Genomic DNA, 23,453 nt, shown 5'->3' with positions numbered 1-23,453 from the left:
ATCTATATGAAAATTGTTTGGAATATAGTCCTCACTTTAAAGTCATTGTCTCTTTGAATGGCTGTCAGTTTCTGGGTGAAGACAAAAATTCTCAATGGAAGCTAACCTCTTGAAATTGTCCATCAACAGAAAAATTAGCAGGCATAGCTGATATTACTTTTTCAGGTAAAATTGCCACAGATGATCATCATACAGTAATTAAGGTTAAAGAGCAAAATATCCCCATATTTACGAGCAAAGGAACTGTTATTTTAAGAGTCTTTGAATATTTTGATTTAATTATTTTGTTGCCCAAACTACTGCTTTCTGATGCACATTGCCTAGTCCTTCAAATCCTCATCTGTCACTTGACACTCTATGAATTCTAATATTATAATGCCTATAGTTCACTATTAGCTTCATGGATATCCAGTATAAAACTGTTTTCTGTGATGGTTTTGTTTTTGTACCATCACAGTAATTGAAAACAGTTTTCTACTGGATTATCATGACTCTGTTCCTAGCCACTTAAATGTACACAGGTTTTCCCTGAATCTTTCATTAACTTAATTTGAAGATTTTTCACTTTTACTATATATTCAAAATAGGTTGCAAACATTAATACCAAGTCTGGCAGGAAAAATTTCCCAAAATGTTATACAATCCTCTTAAAAAAATTGTTTGATATATTTTCCAGCACATTTGTCAGCTAAATATTTTTTTGCCAATGTCCTTTTTAAAGAGCTATAGCTTGTTGAAATGCCTATGCTTCATTGCTTAGAATAGAAAGAGGTTTCCTAATAATCATCTGCAACAGATGTGCATTGTGGTATTTTTCAACTGAAACTGTGTTGCCCAATTGCATTATTGCGTAATATTGCACATGGACTTCCTTTGCATATTTAGGTTATCCAGCTCAGCCTTCTCCAATATGGTATTTTGTAGATCTGTTCAATAACCAGTTGAAATATTCCCCAAGTAATCACACGCAGAACATTTTTATATTCAAAAATGCCATGATTTTAAAATTGCACCAACAAATATAAATCTCCAGGGAATTAAGCCTATCATAAGAGGGTAGAGGGAGGATTTCAGAGGGGAGCTATTACTGCAGACTTCACAAGATTTGTATAATTATGAAATCACACACAGTAAAAATGTTGCTTCCTATTATATCACAAAGCTCAATAGCTCATAGTCAGGGATTCGTATTTTTGTCAATAGAGTGGCATTATATTCTAGACTGCAATAAGTATACCAAGTGAATTACTGCATTCTTGGTTGTAAAAATAACAGAAATATCTGATCATCCTAAAGCAAAAACTGGTAGGGTCTAACTGTCCAGGCAGCCTTGCAAAAGTTCACCAAGAAGCTGAAGGTATCTGTGGAAGGAACTGTGAAGTTGTGGCCAGAATGTGTGTGGGTGGCTATAAGGGTGGAGCAAGAGGAGGAAGTGTCAAAGAGCAACCACCAGCCTCAGAGATAAGGAATTTCCTGTATTCACTTTCTTTTCACTCTGCATGTACATCTCCTAGAGCCACAGACTCTAGTTGAAGCCTTAGAGATGATGAAGTTACTGGCAGAATGAGGTGAGAGAGGATTTTATGGGAAAGGACAGGCAGGGGAGAACATCTCAGTTTAAGGGAATCATTTCTTGGGAATATGAAGATGGGGAACAAAGCTGCAAAATATGGGGCAATGAACAAACTGCATAGTATTCCTCCAGTCCTCATATATCTGGAGCAAGGAATAAGTGAAGGATCTCCTCTGTTCACTGAATCTGCAATAGCCTCAAACAAAGAGTACCCATTTTATTCAGTGGATTTTGATTTTCCCCAAACACATTTGTTGGACTGAGTTGTAAATGTTTCTCTCTCTTTGGCTTTTTAAACATTTTTTTCAAAAACACCAAGCTAACTGGCATCTTCTGGACAAGGCTCTGGTGTGTCTGATTTAAATGGGGTTTGCTGTACTTGGGGTTAGTCCTTCGGAGGAGAGAAAGACAGTGAAGTTCTTAGTAATGATCAATTTTCTTGATGATTTTCTAGGTGCTTTCTCGGAGACATGGCTTCATTGAGCTTCATTCTTCCTGTGGTTACTGGCCTCTCTTACCTAAGTTCAACGAATCCTTGCTAGCAGAGCCCAGTCCTGGCCTGTTCAGCATGTCTGAGAAATCATAGTTTCTGCATGCTGCAGAAGCAAACAAGAAGAAAACTGAGAATGGAAAAGGCTACCCACAGCAATCAGGAAGTTAAGAAACATGTGCGCCTGCAAGATCGGTGAGTCAGTAGTACTCCAAATTCCATGCATAGGTTCTGAGATTCTAGATGTAAGTTAAGTATTCTGCTGTTTCTATTAGACAAAATTAAAATTCTCCAACACGATGTATAGCTTTGCTGAATCTGGTTATCATAGCTGGGAATTATAGGAGTAATAGAGAGCATAAAGCTGGGAATGCTGATTAAATAAATTAAAATGGATGCAGGTAGTCCTCAATTTAGGACCAGTCACTTAGCGACCATTCAAAGTTGCAATGGATCCTGTAAATGGGACTTACAACCCAGCTTTGAAGTTCCAACATCCACGTTTCTCCATCACAGTCAGATGACCACATTTTGGGCACTTGGCAACTAGCCTGAGTTGATTTATGACATGTTTGATGGAAACCGGCATTTACTTTTGGTTTCCATCAAAACCAGCCCTATAATGAACAATGGGTTTGCTTAACAACTGTAGTGTTTACTTTACAACCACAATGCTCACTTAATGACTGCCGCAAAAAAGGTCATGTGTCTGATTCAGTCAAATGGTGACTTGCTTTACTACTGCCATGACCTGTGACCAAAATTATGGGCTCAATTATAAGTCAAGAACTACCTGAACATTTAGGGAAATAGACTGTTATATAGTTCATTCACAAAGCACAAAGTTATGCTAACAAATCAGAGGTGGTATCCAGCAGGTTCTGACCAGTTCTGCAGAACCAGTAGCAGAAATTTTGAGTAGTTCGGAGAACTGGTAAATACCACCTCTGACTGGCCCCATCTGCCTCTATTCTCTGCTTCCCGAGTTCTGGATGATCAGGAGGAAATGGGGACTTTGCAGTAACCTTCCCTGAAGTGGGGAAGGAATGGAGATTTTACAGTATCTTTCCCCTGCCACACCCACCAAGCCACGCCCACAGAACCGGTAGTAAAAAAATTTGAATCCCACCACTATAACAAACCATATGCTTTGTTGAATAGGTCTGAGTTAGCTAGTTTCAGCTAGTTTCATGCATGCAACTAAGCATGCAAGCTGTAGTGGCTAATTTACACATGAATGTGTAAATATTAAAACCACAGTTTCCATAGCAGTTTAATCAAGACCAGGTGGCATTCAACGGTATGTACTTCTATTTTTGGTGAGGTAGAGGTTTTGTTTTGCTTTATTTTAATCAATCATTTTGTTGGCATAAAGTGGCTTGACATGGGTTCTTCAGGTTTGTAGTCCTAATACCTCTGTAGTCAAAGTCCTGGGGACCTGGTGCGTATTTAAGTATTGCTTTAATGCTGTGATTGATTTAGCTTCTCTTCTTCCCAGTGAAGTCAATGACAATCTTCCATTAAATATTAGATGAAATATTGTTGATCATTAACAAAGGCAGGACTTGAAACTTCCTTCCTGGAAACCCATCTGATTAGGGGGGTAGCTAATCATTCCAAAGGAGATAATTCAACAAAAGCATGCATATCTGGGTGCTGATGACACCCAGTTCTACTGCTCCCACCAATTGTAAGAAAGCAACTATAATCTTTGAAGGCTAACTAATGTTATAATTAAGTTGAATTGAGTGAGTAGAAGCTAAAATTAGATTCAGATATGCTAGAAGTCAGAAGCTATTGGTAAGGAGAAAATTGTTTGGCGAACAGAAGTGAAGCCTATTCTAGATAAGACTGTACTCCTCAGCAGATTCAAGATTTGAGAGGTTTTTTGACTGCCCAACTATTACTGTATTTGCCATTCAGAGCAACTGTGACTGATGTGCTGCTAAGCCAGTTTCGTATTGTGGTTAAGGTGCTGGAGTAAAAACAGGGGCAGTCACTCTTTTGTAGCCCAACTCACTTCACAAGCTTGTTGGTGTGTGGAAAATAGAAAGAAGAAGGTATTATGTATGTTCACCATCTTGAGTTTCTTATTAAGCATAATAAAGGAAATAGAAAAAAAATCTAACAAATACATAATTCTTGAGCAGACCTGTTAGCAGTTATCCATGCCTTGGCTACTTAACTACACTAACACTTTCTACAGAAGGCTCCCTTGAAAATTGTCCAGAAATTGCAGCTGGTGCAAAATGTAGTATTGTATGGTTAACTGTTCTGACCCCCTCCTCCGTCCAGTAACGAATGCCGAGACAAGCTTAACTGGAATGTACTTTATTAGCAAGAAACCAAAACCTTGGTGGCTGAAAGCCAAGCATAACAAACAGATAAGGACCTTAGCAGCAACTCAGACAAGCCTTGGCAGCAATCCAGCCTGCCAAGCTAGTTACAAAAGTTCTCCAACTTTTAGTCAATGCGTTGACTTCTGCAAGAGGGGCCTGTGCACAAGCAGTCTTTTTATAGTCTGGAAAGGAGCCTAATGACCACCAGCTGAGTGCAATTACCTCCTGTACTTGCGCATCTGTTCCTGATGCCTATTAGCCCTTCGGTGCCGGGCATCCAGGAACAACTCACTACTGGCATCCGGATCACTCTCCCTTGTCTCCTCCCCACTGGTCCAAGGCTCAGGTGCCTCCTGGTGGCCAACCAGCCTCTCTGTGCCCTGCTTGGAGTCGGAACCCTGTCCAGGGTCCTCCACATCCTCCAGAGCCAACTCATAGGGCCCCTCGCTGTCGGAGTCTGGTGGCAGCTCCAACGGCTCCTGCTGGGCCACAACAGTTAACTATGGGAATTATATGATACCTGTATACTGAAAAAGCTGGATATATTTCAAATTGGCATTGACAATTAATATACTAATCACCTTAGAGTCTGTCATGATGAACAGGACTAGTTATTCCAATCAGCAGCAGAGGTCTTTTCAAAATGCTTCTCCTGCCACAGGATCTGTCTGAAAGGTGAGGGAAGACCTTCTCTTTCATGGCTCCTATCTGTGCAATGCCCTCCTGATGGTATTGCATTTAACCCCCACTCTTTTAGTGTTTAGAAAATGTCAAAACGGTATCTTTTTGTTTAAAACAATTTTTCCCATCCTATGCTAATATAAGCCCTCCCATGCAGACATTCTAGGTTTGAAGGAGGAAGAAACCCTTGCAGGTTTTAATGATTTACTAGACTACACTTGGTAATTGCAAGTCTCCCTGCTACCATTCAGTTGGTGAACTCTTGAGTCTCCTTGGCCATTTTTGTATAGTTGCCAGATGCACCAGATACTTGACTGTTACTGACCGAGGTTGTTCTGACATACTGTAGAATACTGACTTTCTGGAAGTCACAGAAATTGGCACAGAAAGACCAGAAGATGTGTTCCAACATGCACTTCCTGCAAATAATTTATCTGAAAGTCAGACAGCTCATTGAGTTACTGCACAAACATAAAGTGGACAACAGTGAAGCCATTGCATAATTTTCAATGACCAGGCCAGGATTAAGCCACTGCAGTTTGAGTTGCTGAGCAAATCAGAAGCTTGATGCAAATATATATACACGCATACAGAAAAACTTGGAGTGGCTCTTCTGGCAAAGCACTAAGGCCCACCAGAGCAGAAGTCCTGTTGTGGCAACTGGAATTTGTTTTCCAATTGATAGGTGATGTAGGATGGGAAGGGAAAAGATGGCAGAGTTTCTTCCAACTGTTGGTCTGAAACTACCTGTTATTACAGCGTATGCAGGCAGCAACCCTAACCTGCCCCATTGCTGAGTCATGGTACGGGATGTGGGGGCAGTGCTTCTCATATGGAAATACTTTCTTCCTGACTTCGGAGGAAAGTGAATGGGTGTGGTTAATAGAGATAGGGCTGAATATTGATTCAGGCCAAATCATTTTGATAACAACAATTGTTTTTGTGATAGTCAGCACAACAATCTCATTTTGTCAGCTGCTATAGCATAGGCTGCTTTCTCTAGTTTGATGGTTTGTAACCAGGATTTTTTTTGTCTTGCAGAAGGGGTTCCAATGTGTCATTGGTGTTGGACATGAGTTCTCTGAGCAACACTGAACCCATTGTGCAAATCTCCACTCCTAGAGATGTCACAGTGCAGTTTTTGAACACTGCCAGTCATGTCCTAACACAGAAGATACTCCAGGAATGGAGCTGCAATCTGGAAGAGCTTCAAGAGGAGTTTGCGGTGAGATTCCCAAAACTGCCTACCAACTGCCTGATTTGATTCCAGTTTAAGCTCCTCCAGTGCGTCAATTCCTTCCTGCTGCCCCTAAGTGATTCACAGTATGAGTAGCAGGATCAAATAGCCTTTTTCCTAGGCTAGAGATAGCTGGTAGAGAGGTATGAGATCTGTAGGTCTCTCTCAGGCATCTGTAGAAACGTCCTGCTTTTGTCAAAATAATTAAACCTTTAGAGCATATGTGCAGTCCTGATGCACATACAAAATGGGCAGGATTTGCAGCATAATGGTGCAATGCTGCTTTTGTCATTCTGACACACACCCCCACCTCGTCTCTCTCACACAGCAACTATGCTCTGCTGGGCCCTCAAAATGTGTTTGAACATCAAGTAATGCATGTAGAGTAGATAGTTCCCAGAGCAGGAATACTGATTATGTCAAAAATCAATTACCACTTAGTACCAAGCTTAAGTAATATAAAGCGAAGTGTCTTTAAGTGGAGGGAATTGTAGGAAAAGGAAATACAGGGTTGAACTGCAATGGAAATTTAAAAAATATCACAGAGGAGAATCAGCTGCTTAAAGTACAGAGTAAAAATTGCTAGCTGGGCTGAGAATCTGAACAGGTTTGTGTGTGTGTGTGTGTGTGCGCGTGCACGCGTAAGCCTGCCTACTTTTTCCAGTGGAACTCTGGCATGCCATTCAGGCACCAAGTTTGACTTTAAATATCACTGCCCTGATGCACTGAGGCTGAATTAGTATAGTTGGTCATGAATCTTAGACAGCAGCAACTGAGCAGAGCAGTAATTCTGAGTTATGCATTTCCCCCCACCTCCTTTCTGCTGAGCTCTCTTTGTGGGAAGATGGGACTGGGAAACTGCCTACTTGAAAAAATAAAAGGCCCTGATGATATTGTTTTCAACTCTCTGGGTACCATGCCAAAAGGGAATTAATTCAGCAATTCCTCCTTAACAGAAAATCCCCTCAAACTTCATCACTCCAGAAGAACTCAACATTCCTGGTCGGGCAGCGAAGGATAGATACAAATCCATCCTACCAAGTATGTTTACTTTGCAATCATATTTGAACAGAAAGAAACTGGGATTGGGAAAGAAAAACAAAGAACGTTGAGTTTTGACTCCAGATTTATATTCCATAACCTACTGCAGAGCATGGTTTCTGCAACACTGACAGATCCCTGTTTTCAGTAAAATCTCCTGTCAGGTGTCTTGAGGATGCATGGCTCAGAGTTTGAAGCTGTCATTAATATCAGCAGGGAACATAGCTGTCAGTCAATGTTTCTATACCAGGTGATAAAGTTCCTATTTTAGATTTCAGAAAATAGTTTTCAATCCGCTGAATAAAATGACAAAAAGCAGGATAGGCATTTGGAAATCCCTGAGGGGGTCAATATATCATACTGGGTGGGAAGTCTGGAATGTTAGTCCAAACAGTTCTGAAGAATGCTTGGTTGGACAAATGGAATGTAGAGTACTGAACTGGAGAAACCTGCCACACATGGAACATCACTGTGGAACATGAAGTAGTTACAAAGGGTACTTCTGGATGGAGGACTCCTAACGCTACCAGTTAAGTGAATCATTCATTCCTTGGGTATGAAATATCAAAGAAACATGGAAAGGTTCTAAGTAATAGAAGACAATATATTCAAGGGCTCCAGTAGAATTCCATGAATAAGACAGAATGATTAGCAATAGCAATAGCAGTTAGACTTATATACCACTTCATAGGGCTTTCAGCCCTCTCTAAGCGGTTTTACAGAGTCGGCATATTGCCCCCACAATCTGGGTCCTCATTTTACCCACCTCGGAAGGATGAAAGGCTGAGTCAACCCTGAGCCGGTGAGATTTGAACCGCTGAACTGCAGAACTAGCAGTCAGCTGAAGTGGCTGCAGTAGTGCACCCTAACCACTGTGTCACCTTGGCTCTTGTGCAATAAACGTTTCATTGGAAATTGGAAGCACAATTTCTCTCTAGTGGGATATCTCAGTGAAAAAAAAAGGAAAGAAAAGGATGACTTGAATTCTTCAGTAGAATGGTAAAATTTGAAATATAGGTATAATAAAGCAGTATCATATTCCTATATTTTTGAGCCTTGTGTGCTATTTTTGAGCATGTTGTAGCTCCTTTTCTTTCAGTTACAGGGAATCAAAAATTATTTATTGCTCTGAGAAGCACTGAATGCTGAAACTGTTGTAAATTGTGGAAAAGCCAATCCAGAAATTTTTAACTTCTGCTCCCATTATCCCCAGGCTTGGCTGGATGGAAATAATGTGAAGTAAAATCCAAGTTACCTGGATGGTTGGGGAAGGCTGCTTTTAAAGCTGTGGTGTGATAAAATGCAAGCATTCATACACATACATAAGAATTTCTTGCTGATGCTGTCATTCTTGCACAAGACTGTAAAGGAAAATATAATTTAATGTGGAAAAAAGATGAATAAAATTCCCAGTTGGGCCACTTTGTTGTAGGATGCACATTCCTCCAAGTTTAAGAGAAATAAAATAATACTTGTTTTTACTTATGAGAGGAACTTTAGAAACTCAAGGTATCAGGGGGAAAAACTATTGGTTCAGCCCAGTAGGCATTTAACTTCTGGACTTTTTATTTTTGTCATCTTTTTTTTAAATATAGGGTTTTGAAATCCCTTTTATACTCCTATAATTAGATTATAACTGTATATTTGTAATGAAAAGTGGGTGAAATAAGGGCCACAAACCAAACTGATAGGAAACCAGACATATTTCAAAACCATTTTTCTGTGGAATAGTTTGGCCCAACTGATAGTAAATGCTATATTAAGCCCTTAGCTATCTCACCTAACTAAAATATTCCTCTAGATCCCCAGAGCCGTGTCTGTCTCAAGAGAGTCAACAGCCAAGAAGAGGAGTCTTACATAAATGCAAATTACATCCGGGTGAGCCAGATAATTATTTAGAGGTGAGAATAACAAAGATGGTGGCTCCAATGTTTCTTATTAGTTCATAGTTGTTATTTCTCTCCCATTGTCTAGGGTTATGCGAGCCAGAAGAAGGCCTATATTGCCACACAGGGACCCATGCTAAATACAATCAATGACTTCTGGACAATGGTGTGGCAAGAAGAAACTCCACTCATAGTTATGCTCACCAAACTCAAAGAAACGAAAGAGGTATTGTTGTAGAGATGTATACCAATTCTGATTATTGAGAAGTTTCAAAGTTTTCTGTGTTTATCCTGGGTTCTGTGTCCTTTGGAAGGGATTTCTGGAGATCAGTGCCATTGCTATAGTATAACATCTGTACATAGTTATATGCAAGTTGGCTGTTAGATTGGGAAATGCAAAGGCACACTCAGACTAAAGGCAACAGCAGCTCTTTATTGTAACAGAACAAGTATGTACAATCCAGAAAAGGTTTAGTCTGACAGCAGCCCTTTTATAGGGAGCTGTCAGACCCTTCGACCAATGAGATTAAACCTCTGTTCCCGCTGGAACAGAGGACCTTGGTGGAAACCATTATAACAATTGCTAGTATCTAACATTGGCAAAATATTCAGAAACCTAATAAATAGCCACCTATAGCCATAGTAATATTGTGGCATACTTTGGCTATTCTAGAGGAACACATAATGCTATTATATTTTCTGCAAGATTTCAGATTCAAGATTTGTAATATTCTGGATTATTTTCTTCTCATGGAGTAATGAGGCTATTTTTACGAATTTAAATGAATTGAATGAAATGTTTATACGCTGTCTTTTAACTCAGAGATCCTAAAACTCCAGTTTCAGGCCAAATTTGACTCACTAAATGTCCCCTTCTGGCCTATGAACTTATAAAGCTGTCCTTCTTCTGCCTCTGTAAAGATCCACTCTTTGCAAGATAAGCTGCCATTACAAAGTCTTGCTCATATTTTGAAGCTGCTTTCCTACTAATTTTTTTTTCTTTCCCTGTTTTGGTGCTTTTCTTTCTCTTAGTTTCAACTAATGACTTCTAGAGCAGAAGTGGTTTTTTATAGTGGTTTCTCCTTTGCAGATGGATGATACCTCTGCATGAAGTTTTGAAAGGTGTTGTATGAGACTTCTGGAAGGAGTTTTAGTATCACCTACTGATGTGCAGGAAGGTTGCTTATTGCTAAACCTATTGCTTATTGTTTAACTTATTGCTAAACAAGGGCCCTGGCAGGGATGGGCTGCTGGGGGTTCACCAGGTTTCAGGAGAACCTCCAGCTAAGATTCTGTGCAGTTTGGAGAACCCCCAAATCCCACTCCTGGCTGGCCCCGCCCCACCCAGCCCTCCCAGGAGTTCCCATGTGGCCCATTTTGGATGCAGGTAAGTGCAGGGTGCTTGGAGGGCCTCTGGAGCCTGGGGAGGCATTTTTGCTCTCACAGAGGCTTGAGAAAAGCCTCTGGAGCTCGGACAGGGCAAAAATGTCCCCTCCCCCGCCATGTTGCAGGAGGCCAACTATGCCACACCCACCATGGCCACGCCCACCCAGAACCAGGCAAAGAACCTTTTGCTAAAATTTTTGAAGCCCACCCATGGGCCCTGCATGCGCAATTGTTTAAAAATAAAAAACAAGAAAGGAACATCTGGCAAATGTGCCGAGATTGTGGCTTTATTATTTCTGGAAGCTTTGTTAACCAGCACAAATCTCTGCAGACCTAATGAATACAAATGTGGTGGCAAGGGAGTATTAATAGCTACATCTCAAGTGTATTTTTTTTAACGCTAAGATTTTCCTAAGCCTTTTCTTTCCATAGGGAAGCTTTAGAAAATGCATTAAAAACTCACATGTGGGGTTTCTGAGCCTCAGCGAGCTTGCTATTGTTTGCTTTGTAGAACCACTCCTGCAGCCCATTTGCTATGGGGAGATAGGTCAGTAAATGTTAGTTCTAATTTCCTCTTTTCTTTGGGGATTTAGTGTCAGCCACTTGGTTGACATCTTTATGGATGAGAATCCCTACCTTTATAATTTCAGAAATGTATCTGTTACTGGCCTGAAAGAGAAGCATCCTATGGACCATTTAGAATTCAAGTGCAAGACATTTGGGAATGTGATGACTACACCATTCGTAGCTTTTCCCTGCAGGTATAATTTTTTTTATTGATGAAGAAGAGCTTTGGCAGGATGATTTTCCTGCACAGTTCACCCTTCCCTCCAAATCTCTATGCAAGTATTGTCAAAACCTGCCCCTTAAGTTAAACTGCTACTGGAAATAGGACATGTCCTGATACTAAGCCCAATCGGGCTTTTCAGAACATGGGCTAAAATACCCCCCCCCCAACTACTAAAATGACCCTGCCATGAACCTGATTTTGTCCGGGGAAGGCTTTGATGGTTTCAATGCACCCCCCAGCTGCCTTCTGGAGTTGGCCAGGCCCAGCCAATCCATAGATTCTTTGGCAGCCCGCTGCCTGGCCGGCCATGCACCAGTCTCCCACTTCGGTGGTGGCTTCAGGCCGGAACCCAGCGCCTGCTGCCTGCATGGCGGGTGCTTCCTCAACTATTCGGGAAGCCAGCCACTGCCCCCGGCTCTCCTGGCCAGGCAGAATTCCTGCGCACCAGTGTCCTGTTTCAATTCGTGGAGTGGTGGTGTCGCAGGCATGCACAGCCGCTTTGGAAAGCCACCTGTTGCTCTCCCCTATCCTGCCGGGGGACTTCATGCCACCAGTGCCTGAGCATTTTCCGCTGCCGCTGGGCTCGGATCTCCAGGCGGCTCTGCAGCAGTGCCAGAACGTGGTGCTGATGATGAAGCAGATGGCGGCCACACAAGGCCAATCTCAGCTACTCTGTCCACCAGGCCTGCAGCAGGTTGGGCATCATCCACACCCTCATGCTGCCATCACCAATCCCCATACCAGCACCTGGGCGAAGCTGCTTTCGAGGCACAGGAAGGTGCTTGGTTCCCACCGTTTCATCCTCTGGCAGGTAGTGGAGATTTGCTGTTCTGACAAAGGAATAGGCAGGTTGCAGGAGCTTCCACACTGCCCCATCCACTGCCCCACCTACCAACCCCCAAATTGCGTCCCAGAACATCTTACCTTTACACTTCCATTGTGTTTCTTGCCATTGTATCCTGGGAAACACTTTGTAAAAAAAAGCCCTTCTCGCGAGTTTATTGAACTCACGAGAAGGGTGTTTTCCTGGACACAACGGTAAGGAATGTGATGGAGCTGGAAAGGTAAGACGTGTGCCTCGCTTCTCAACCACCCCATTTACCAGCTGCTCGAAAACAATACTCCCCCCCCGATAATAAGGCTAAGGCCATATTTCGGATGTCAAGAGAAAATAAGACCCTGCCTTATTTTCAGGGAAACACGGTATACATTTTGTTTTTCTTAATAAACCATTTATTTTGAATTATTTTTCATGTTTCTTTCTTTGAGCTTTGTTACTTTGTTATTATGTATATAATATTTTATGTTATTGCATTATATATCTATTATTATATCTATTTTATTATAGACTGTATTATATACATACATACATACATGGATATATGGTACCAAAATGATGGTACCATTTTGGCTGTATAAGAAATTCCTTTCTGGTACTTATTAGTGTATATGAATGCACCAGGCACAAAACTTTGCAATCTGGATTATTTCTATTTTATTTTCTATTTGTAGACAGAATATTCCCTTTCATTTAATTTCCCACTTAATTTTTATTCTGTCTAAAATTATTAATGACCATTTCATTTAGCATTTCATTCACTCACTTAGTTGTCATGAGGTTATTGTGAGGAAGGGAGGTGTTTTCCCCTCAGGACTTTTGTCTCCTTAAAGATGTTTGTGTAGCTGTATGTTTTGGAATTCCAATAAGTACCTTGATATCTTCTCTCTTGGATAGATGCAGGCACATATATGTGAATACTTGAAAGAGTAAAAGTAATGCTAGCTTGTATTTCATCATGATTTTTAGTTCAAAGACGAATTTCGCACTGTGAAACACATTGTCTTCTCATCCTGGCCAGACCAGAGGACACCAGAATCAGCCAAGGTGCTCTTGCATTTGATTTTTGAGGTGGAGAAAATTCTAATGGCTGCCCAAAACGAGGGACCAATTGTTGTGCACTGTAGGTGAGAAATTCTTCTTGTAGCTCCATAGTGTTGGATATTTGAAATCTCCATTCTGAAATGATGCAACTACAGATCTAGCAAACACTTTTGATGGTCAGATATATTTCTACACCTTTCTCCTTCATATCACCAAAAATGCAATCTGACATGTAGTTGTTGTTCTATTTAGTGCAGGCATTGGACGGACAGGCTGCTTTATTGCTATTCAGATTGGATGCCAGCAACTAAAGGACAAAGGAGAAGTAGATATTTTGGGAATTGTCTGCCAGCTACGCATAGACAGGTATGGATGAAGAGCGGTATATAGGCGAAGTTCTGAGACTATTTCAAGAAAAACTGAAGGGGTCTCTAGTTAGCTTATCTTTTTGTTTTGTATGTATACTATCCACTTAACAATATTTTCCAATCAAGTTAAACGTATTGAAACTTCTACATCATGCTATAGTACATACTTTGAAGCTGTTTGGAAGCATCTTGATAAATGTAGTTTCCTAAATGCAGATAATTTGATATGAAAGTAATGAAATTAGTTGGTTAAGTATTCAAGCAAAATCACAGCGGTCATTAATGCTTTTGTAACAAGCCAGTTTATGGTGAGTCATGTATCCCAGGCATTTTTGTAGGAAACATAATAGGGTTCATGATCTGGTACTGCCAATGACATCTTTTCAGTAGATACATAGAAATAAGTAAGTTTTATTCCTAAACAAATCAGACTCACTTTGCATATCTCAATCTAAGATTTGTATTTGTCTTATTCTGTATTGTCACCTTATACACAAAGGCACCAAACAAATGATATCCAGTAATAAACTTATTTATGTATTGTTACATTAGATTTAATCTCCACTTCTATATAGAGTTGTGATAAATCAAGTAACCTACCAAGCCCCATTAAAATTATTTCAATGTAACACTTGTGGTAAAATGTTATAGCTCTAAATGTGATACAAGAATGTATGACAATGTGACATAACATTATTAGTGCAACTTGTACTGTGCTTCAGGAGATCATGGAGCAAAATACAGTGCCAAGAAATATATGCAATTCTTTATATATCAAATACATTAAAGAATGCATTCTTTATGAATGAAGCCAAATATACATGTCTCAGGATAATGTTGCAGGATCCAATCTGTTTAGTAATGCTATTTTAGTTTTATTTAAGAAGTTTTAAAGGTTATAGTTTCAGTCCTCATTATTTAATCTGTAGATGTTTTATTTTACAAGATTTTTTGCAATTTCTTGAAGAGGCATTTGCAATTGAATTGTTTTGCAAAGCATATGTAATTCTCAACCTGCTTTGTAAGGTGCTCTGCTATGGTCTGCAAAGATTGTAAATGATCTAAGATAGCCACTGTTTGCAAAACAAATGTATTGTTCTTCCCAGTATATTTAAATGATTTTCTTTGTTTGCAGAGGTGGAATGATACAAACCAGTGAACAATACCAGTTTATCCATCATATACTTGCTATGTATGCCTCACAGCTTTCCGAGTTCACAGACAACTAATCCATCACGCTGTGGAACTGTTTATATCTTGACACTGCTTGGAGAGCCTTTTCCTGATATCAAGATAGTATTTATATTTCAGCCTTGAAATATATGCCATAGCTCAAACAAGAACTGTTAGGTTGTTGGTTTTATATAAAAGGAATTTAACTGGATGTAGAGTTTTAATTTCATTTTTTAATATTTGAACTGTATGTTTACAAAACATAATATTCATTTCAAGTTCATTAAAATACTGTTGTGTTAAACACGCACACACCCCTGTACATCTTTTCCCAGTGTCTGGAGGTGTGGACATTCTGGAAGCAAAATGCTCAAGCTTGATCCTGACAATGAGTGGTTATGGTTTTGGATCCCTTGAGAGCAGTGGCATCCATGAATAAGCTTGCAGTTTTCCCTTCAAAACTGGTACACAATATGGAGGTATTCTTAAACTCACATCTCCTACTTAAGGAGCAGGTAACAGCTATGGCTAAGAAGGCTTTTGCACAAGTCTATCTTGTGTGCCAATTATAATCCTACCTGAACTAGATAGTTGTTCAGTTAGTCACTCTATCATCTCACATATGACTCTTGTAATGCAGTCTACATAGGGCTGCCTTGAAAAACACTCAGAAGTTGCAACTAGTCCAGAATGCACTACTATGGTGTACATTATGGATGTGTCACATGATGGTTGTGACATCATATCACAATTCAATGGGTTGGCTATCCTTGTATGTTCCAGGTCAATTAAGTGTCATGTAATGAAATTAAGAAATATGGCTTCTTGGTCACAGCACCTGCTCTCTGGAACATTTTCCCTGAGACTTGTTTGGCTCTTATCCCATCTGAGTTGAAAGAAACACTTAAAATCTAACTGTTTCTCTAGGCCTTGAATTGGGTTGCAGAACCTGTGGGTTTTATTAACTTAAAATGAACAGTTTTCTTTTCTTCAGATGCTTGTGATTGTATTTTTACTTTTATAATTATTTCATTAATACAGGGTGTCCAGGATTGCTATGGAGTTAAGAAGTCCTATAAATTGAATTAATTGGTTTGTATTCAGTCATGAAATACAGCCTGATTTAAACAAGGTACTTTAAATGAGAAAGTGAGACTTCCATGTAGAGGCGATTTAAATATATGGTTAACCTACGAAATATTCAATTTAAATATATGGTTAACCTACGAAATATTCAATCAGTCTGTAAGCATTAACACACAATAGGTTAGCTGAATGTATTATTGGCTTGCTAGTGTTATGTTCAAATGGATGACTATATAAAATATGCATATTTTATATACTTAAATAAAATTGGAAAACATATTGTAATATATTTCTTTCCATCCCCAGTTTTGTATAAGTTAGATGCTCTGTAACTAATAAATTAGGGCTAAAATACATAGGAAGTTGACTTAAAATAAGCAAAAGCGCTAATCCACTTTACTCAGCATTGGTGATATTATCTGAAATGGGGATACCAACTTTCCCAGCCATATTTTCAGGTGTCTGGTAAAATCCACAATAACATATTACAGGTCACATTGTCATGCAGATGTTACAGATTACAGTACTGTATGTACTTTGTGTCATGTGCAAATAATACCACTTGCATTCATTGTCAAGCCTAGCCATATCTGGAGGGCTTATGCATACAGAATAAATGTTCTACCTCTGAATTGTATGTTTTTATTATGTTTTCTCTCACTGTAGAAAAAAGTAAACCATATTTGTTAAAAGAATAAAGTTGCGCTGTATTCTTTCTGATCTTTTCCCACCAAGCAAGGCTAGTGACCCCAATATAATAAATAATTTGCATGCATGAATCTTTAACATTCCACTTTAAAGCATAAAAATGTAGTCACTGACCTCTTTATTTCTACTGTGGTTTTTATATGAAGAAAATACTAAGGAAATTATCCTCTATCCACGTGATTGCAAACCTATGGCACCTATGCCGAAGGTGGCACATACGCTATCGCCAGCTGCTCTTCGGGTTTCTGGCGCGCACCAGTTGATCTTCACACATGCTGGAGTGCCAAAACCCAAAGATCAGCTGGCGGGTGCGCATGCCACCTTGTCTTCAGGTTTGTGGCGCTCTGGCATGCATGAAGACCAGCTGGCTGTTATGCATGTGCATGCCAGGAACCAGAAGACCAGGTGCCTGGTGCGCACATAAGCACTGGCCAGGGGGTCTTTGAGTTTTCAGGGCTCCAGCGAGCACATGCGTGCATGTGTGCACACACATTCCAGTTTGGGCACTCGGTGCCAAAAAGGTTCGCCATCACTAATCTAACCTGATCAAAATGGAGAATAATCAAAAAAGAAATCTTAGTTAATTGTGATAGAAATACTTTTTGCATGAGTTTTCCTGAAGCTTATCTTAAAATGAAGCGGTGTGTTTTTGACAGTAAGAATTCATATGCCTTTGAAAATGTATTTTTAATCTTATTTTTGAATTTAGGAGCAGTTGCCCAAAGCAGTGGTTATCTCATGCTAATTGTGCATAAAAGCAGGACATTTCTATATACCCTACAGGTTAGGATATTAGAAGGTAGTATTTATATAGCATGCAGTTGCTAAGGTTTACGCATAAATGCTTTGTTAAAGTATTCAGTGAAGCTGAAAAGAAAAGAAGGAGGTGGAAGCAGGGGGGAGATATTGGAACAAGCAGTTCACAAAAAGCCAAAATTTTCTCATTCAGAATAAATTCTGCCACAATAAATTTATTTTATAGTGTGAACATTTTATGGTGTGAAATTTGGAACACATGTTTCTCCTGTGCAGAGTAGAAAAATTACATTAGCAATCTCTAATCCTCTGAGGATTAGAAGGTGCATCATACTTTCTCATTTATATAATCCATCTACCTTGTTACAGATGAGAAGGGGATAGATCCCAAGAGTCTTCCATTTGAAAATGGGTTGAGCGGAAATAACAAGTGAAAAGAATTATGAAAGAATAAGTGGGTAAACAGGAAAAAACATTCATAGGTGCCTTTGAAATATATATCCCTAGGCTTAATGAATATTGCTTGATTTTAGCCCGATATGAACATAGTCGTGGTTTATAAGTATTATGTGTCTGAATCCATACAGTGCGACCTTTTCACATGCTATAACTAAAAGAATCATGACGTAAACTGTGAATGCAATCCATGTCTGGCCCGCCTTTGTTGCTGTTGTAGGCTGCTTACTATCCATGAATAGTCTACATTGTTGTGGAAAAAAGAGGTCTACTGAAAAATGAACCAAAGCAATGGAGAACTGAAACCAATTTTCTTTATTAAAACACGCTATTATAGTAATCACTGAGCTCCTGGCCAAATGGACCAACAGCCCCAACAATAGATGATATAGTAGTATTATACTAGTTAAAAAGGTGCATCAACAGTCATGAATAATTAATTACATTACATAGACACGAAAAAACCCCAAGTCTGTATCAGCAATAAATAGTCAATCAGCTTCAGTCTTGTAGCTGGCGCCTTGATCTTGTCATCAATCCTGGTCTATGTTCCTTTTTGTTTTATGGTTTCTTACTCGGGATCACTTTAAACTGAATTACAGTATCAAAGGGCATCATAAATCCCAACCATTTTGATTCTATGTAATCTCCTATCAACCCAGGACACATGATTTAAAAATAAAAATCAAAGTCCTAATTAATCACATTTACTTTTAAAAAATATTAACTTTCAACTCCACAGTTTATTGTTAATACAAACCAGTGTGATGCTCTTTTGGGTTCTGGAGAGCAGATGAATGTCCTTGCATGCTGAGACAAGGGTAACAAGAGAAACTATGAAATGAAGGGAAGTTTGCAATTTTAAAAGGAGTGCAATGCAGTTCTTTCTGACCCTAAAAATTAGTGGATTTTCCAAATCAACTAGCCTGAATCACCTTAGAAGTATTTCAAAGAATAATGGACAAGGTCTCCTGGAATTGATAGCATGTAGGATTGTTTGTGTGTATGTATACAGGTAGTCCTCAATCTATGACTGTAATGGAGTTTGCCCATTATGGTCACAAATGGTGACAACCATTACATGAGATAGCTTCACTTAATGCCCCCACCCCCTTGCTCTCCTTGAAATCACCACTAAATGAATGTGCAGGTCATTAAGCAAGCATGGGGTAGCTCAAGGGTGGAGGAAACCCCGGTAAACCCATTACCAGCAGAGTCCATAAAGGAAGCAGACAAGCAGCAAAAAGCCAAAAACAGCAGCAGGAAAGAAGAGCCTAGATTAGGGCCCAAAACCATGTTCCAAACAAGCTTTGGTGGGAGCAGAGGTAAAATGCTACCGGTAGTAAAATACTTTAAAAAGTAAAAAAAACAAAAAAAAAACCCAACAGTTCCGACGATAGAACGTTGCATAGCTGAACTTCGGAACTTAAAAAAAAAAAACATTTTAAGCATTTCTTTAACTACAGATTCTCTGGAAACGTGGGGTGGGGTATCTGCTTTTGCTCCCAGCAGGCTTCCCTAAAAGAAAGGAGAAAGAAGGGAGAAAGAAAGAAAAAGAGAGGAAGGGAGGGAAAAAGGAGAGAAAGGAAAGACTACAAACCTGGCACTAGACGTAGCTTCAGAGGATAATCCAGGGGAAGGTACCTGGAGGTCATCTAGTCCAACCCTGCTCCAGCAGGACATTGTTAAAGTGAGTTTCTGTCTTTTGATTCCCCAGTTACATGACTACATAGCCACGCCCACCCAGTCACAGGACTCCCACCAAGCCATGTCCACCGAGCCATGTCCACAGAACCGGTAGTAAAAAATTTAGATTTCACCACTGGAGCTGGGCCTCTGCTCTAATCAGCTGGCTATTGGGAGGTTGCAAACCTCACTTGACTCTTGCTAGGCTTTGGGGCATCCAGCCACCTGCACACAAAGGATGAGCTTCCCAAAACCTTTACCATGCTTAAATCTTGGTCGATTCTAATATTTTCTCTGAAGTTCTATCCAATCCCTAAAGGGACTAAAGATCAAGACTATCAGAAGTAAAAGCAAAGGTTTTAAATTTGGTTTTTTGATCAAGGCTAAAATAGATATGTTGTTATCTGCGATACCTTCAACGGATTTTTGCTGATATCAATACTGAAATGATGAAGCCTTAAAATTTTGTTTACAGATGAGATATGGAAGAAGATATTGCATACTGTATTTTAAACTAGCATTGTTTACACTTGTATGAAGGGGTAAGTATTTATTTATTGTCTCCCTTTTATTAGTCTTTTTTCTTCCCAGGATACAAACCAGAGGTGGTATTCAGCCAGTTTTGACAGGTTCTGGAGAACTGGTAGCTGAAATTTTGAGTAGTTTGGAGAACCGGCAAATTGGCTGGCCCTGGCCCTGCTGCTTCCCACGTGATCTTCTTTTGTTGCCCTGAACAGGAGGAGCTGTAGTAATCTTCCTCTGCCACGCCCATAAAGCCACACCCACAGAACCGGTAGTAAAAAACATTTGAATCCCACCATTGATACAAACTCAACTATGAGAAAGCCAGGCAGATGGGGAAAACTCATCCACCTCAACGCTGCGATCATTAGCAAGAAGAGAATTGATGGTTGCATTTGTATTTATTGCAGAGGAAGCAAAGAGAATAAGCAGGCACACAATCGGAAATATAGATTAAAAAAAATGTACCGGTGCTGTTTTTTTTTTGTACAGCATTTCACAGCTGTAAGTGCAAACTGCTTAGGAGGCAAACAAAACCTTTATGAAACCGATCAGGGTCTTATCAATTTCAGGCACCAGCTGCAAACCTACTAAGCCCTCTATTCTAATTAACAATTGAGATCACAGAGCTGTGCTTGTTCACCTGTGGTTAATACTTTTTAGGAATACTGTACACTGCTAGGGAGAAATGAGATCACTTGTTTAGCCAATCTCACTATTCTTCAAGGCTGGAAGCAAAAGAAAAAACACAGATCAGGCACTGGATAATGCATACTAACTCACTGTATTGGCAAATACCAGACTGAGAAAGAAAGATGCTGCAAAGATCTTAAATGCATACATTCATCATCATCATTGTAAATGGCAATAGTAATAGTTGCTATCTGGGGCAGACGCTAAATGAGGATTATCTGTATTTCTTTCAGGCATGAAAAGGATTAGGAGCTGAGTTCTGGAAATGGAATAGTTTCCTTAGATATGACAGGATTATGCAAATAGAGAAGGTGGACCTCGTTTCTGTCACATCCATAGAAGATGTTCTAAAAATACATTCTTTTTTATTTCAGCCATAATGCTACACTATTTGGAGGTGCCATAGTTTTATGGCAGATATACTTCTTAAAATAACAAGTTTCCCATTTGGTAGACTTAGTGAAAAGGTTACTTTGTTCTGTAAATCTAACCAGCATTATTACTGCATAAATATTGTGGAAAGATAATCCTTATTCTTAAAGATTTTAAATATCACAGGAATTTTACTCATAGCTGTATGGTTAATGTCATTATATAATAAAATCACTAAAGAGCATTGGTCTTCCATCTTTTTAGAATCTTTAGAGCTTTAAAATTACATGAAATGGGATCAGATCATTTGCTGGACCATCTCCCCTGTTATATCATCTACCTGTCCCATCAGATCTGGCAGGAAGGATAGGTTATGGGTTCAGTCTGCTAAAAAATTCCATCTGATGCCCAGGGGATGAGCCTTTTCTGTCATGGAAGGTATCTGGAAATGTTTAGCTCCAACCATATTAATTTTCTGGAAAATCTCTAAAAATAAGGTTTCTCCTATAGCCTGGGCAATTGCCTGGAGACAGGGAGCCTACAAGATGGCTATATTGTATTCAGGTGGTCCTCACTTATTGACCACTCATTCAGCAACTATTCAAAATTACAATGGTAATTTATGACAGATCCTCAAAATTGAAGCTACTATAGGGTCCCCATGGCCATGTGATCACATTTAAGCACTTAGCAACTGGTGTACATTTATAATGTTTGCAACTTCTCACAGTCACAGTCACATAATTGCCTTTTTCAATCTTGTCAGTGGGCTTCCAACAAGCAAAAGGTGCTGAAGATCTGGTTTTGCTAGTGGGCCTGGGGAACCCAGAACGGGATGGAGCCCATTAAATGGCTCGTGAGATCTGCCGTCACCGGGGCAAGGGGTGATTATATTTGTTATGTTATATTATTATATATTATAATATTATAGTAATGTAATGTAATGTAATATAATATAATATATTATTACATTACATTATATTATTATATTATTTGATCCTTTTTATTGTTTTCAGTTTATTGTTTTAAATGATGTTTTATATTCTGTAAGCCACCTTGAGTTGCCATGTGCAAATAGGCAGCAATATAAATTCAATAATTAAAAAATAATTAAAAATAAACTCAATTGGGAAGGAAACAGGAATTGCAAATGTTGCAGTTAGGTAACATGCTCAGCAACTGCAGGTGAGTTGCTTAATGATAGCAGGTGGAACTGAATTGATTTTGAATTGAATTGAATTGATTTTATTTGTAGGCCGCCCTTTTCCCTGAGGGGACTCAGGGCGGCTCACAGAAACCAGGGAGAGGGGAATACAATACAATACAGTACTAAGACAACAACACATAATAAAAATGATACACAACATGCATACAACATTCGGGCGGGGTAATGGTCCTTATCCCCAGGCCTGACGGGCGAGCCAGTTCTTCAAGGCTGTGCGGAAGGCCTGGACGGTGGAGAGGGTACGAATCTCTACGGGGAGCTCGTTCCAAAGGGTCGGGGCCGCTACTGAGAAGGCCCTCCTCCTTGTGGTTGCCAGCCGACATTGGCTGGCCGATGGGATGCGGAGGAGGCCTAACCTATGAGATCTTATAGGCCGTAGGGAGGTAATTGGCAGAAGGCGGTCTCTCAAGTATCCAGATCCACTGCCATGTAGGGCTTTATGGGTGGTCAATAGCACCTTGAAGCGCATCCGGAGATCGACAGGTAGCCAGCGCAGCTCGCGGAGGATAGGTGTAATGCGGGTGAATCGGGGTGCACCCGCAATCACTCGCGCGGCTGCGTTCTGCACTAGCTGAAGTCGCCGGATGCTCTTCAAGGGCAGCCCCATGTAGAGCACATTGCAGTATTCCAGCCTAGAAATCACGAGGGCCCGAGTGACTGTTGTGAGGGCCTCCCGGTTCAGGTAGGGTCGCAACTGGAACTGATGTAAGTTAGCACGCCACATGGCATTTCACTTTGACCATGTTGTTTAAGCAATGGAGTTGACAGTCCTAAACGTGGTTGGTAAGTAAGGACTACTTATATAGGATGTGGGTCCATTCTCTCACAATTTTATGTATAGTTAATTATTTCTAGAAGTTGTTTATGCTTGTTTTTAACATTTGTTTTATTGTAGACTTCCCAAGATCACATTTGTGAGATGGGCAGCTATATAAATTCGATTAGTCGAGAGGTTAGAGTTATAATTAACCAGAGACAATGCTATTTTGCCTAACTTTCTAAGGTACAGATTGGTTGAAACTAAATAACAGCCTTCCTTTAGTTTTTGAAGGATTTGGAAAAGGCAATGAGCTCATTTTTTTTCAGTGGGAACAAAATAGCTG

The 23,453-nt window shown here is 39.8% G+C and overlaps 1 protein-coding gene across 1 annotated transcript; it reads left to right on the top strand.

The window, feature by feature from the left end:
- The first annotated feature begins 1,483 nt into the window (after nucleotides 1–1,483).
- Nucleotides 1,484–16,599, top strand: PTPN7 (protein tyrosine phosphatase non-receptor type 7). Its single transcript, XM_032217280.1, has 10 exons — nucleotides 1,484–1,568; nucleotides 2,028–2,258; nucleotides 6,125–6,308; nucleotides 7,277–7,361; nucleotides 9,163–9,239; nucleotides 9,336–9,473; nucleotides 11,284–11,394; nucleotides 13,231–13,388; nucleotides 13,558–13,671; nucleotides 14,809–16,599. The coding sequence occupies exons 2-10, from the start codon at nucleotides 2,167–2,169 to the stop codon at nucleotides 14,900–14,902; spliced, it is 1,053 nt and encodes a 350-aa protein (XP_032073171.1). The 5' UTR covers nucleotides 1,484–1,568; nucleotides 2,028–2,166; the 3' UTR covers nucleotides 14,903–16,599.
- Nucleotides 16,600–23,453: the final 6,854 nt, after the last annotated feature.

Source organism: Thamnophis elegans, chromosome 5, assembly GCF_009769535.1.
Source record: "Thamnophis elegans isolate rThaEle1 chromosome 5, rThaEle1.pri, whole genome shotgun sequence".
Lineage (NCBI taxonomy): Eukaryota > Metazoa > Chordata > Lepidosauria > Squamata > Colubridae > Thamnophis > Thamnophis elegans.
This window is presented reverse-complemented; position numbering and strand designations above follow the sequence as displayed.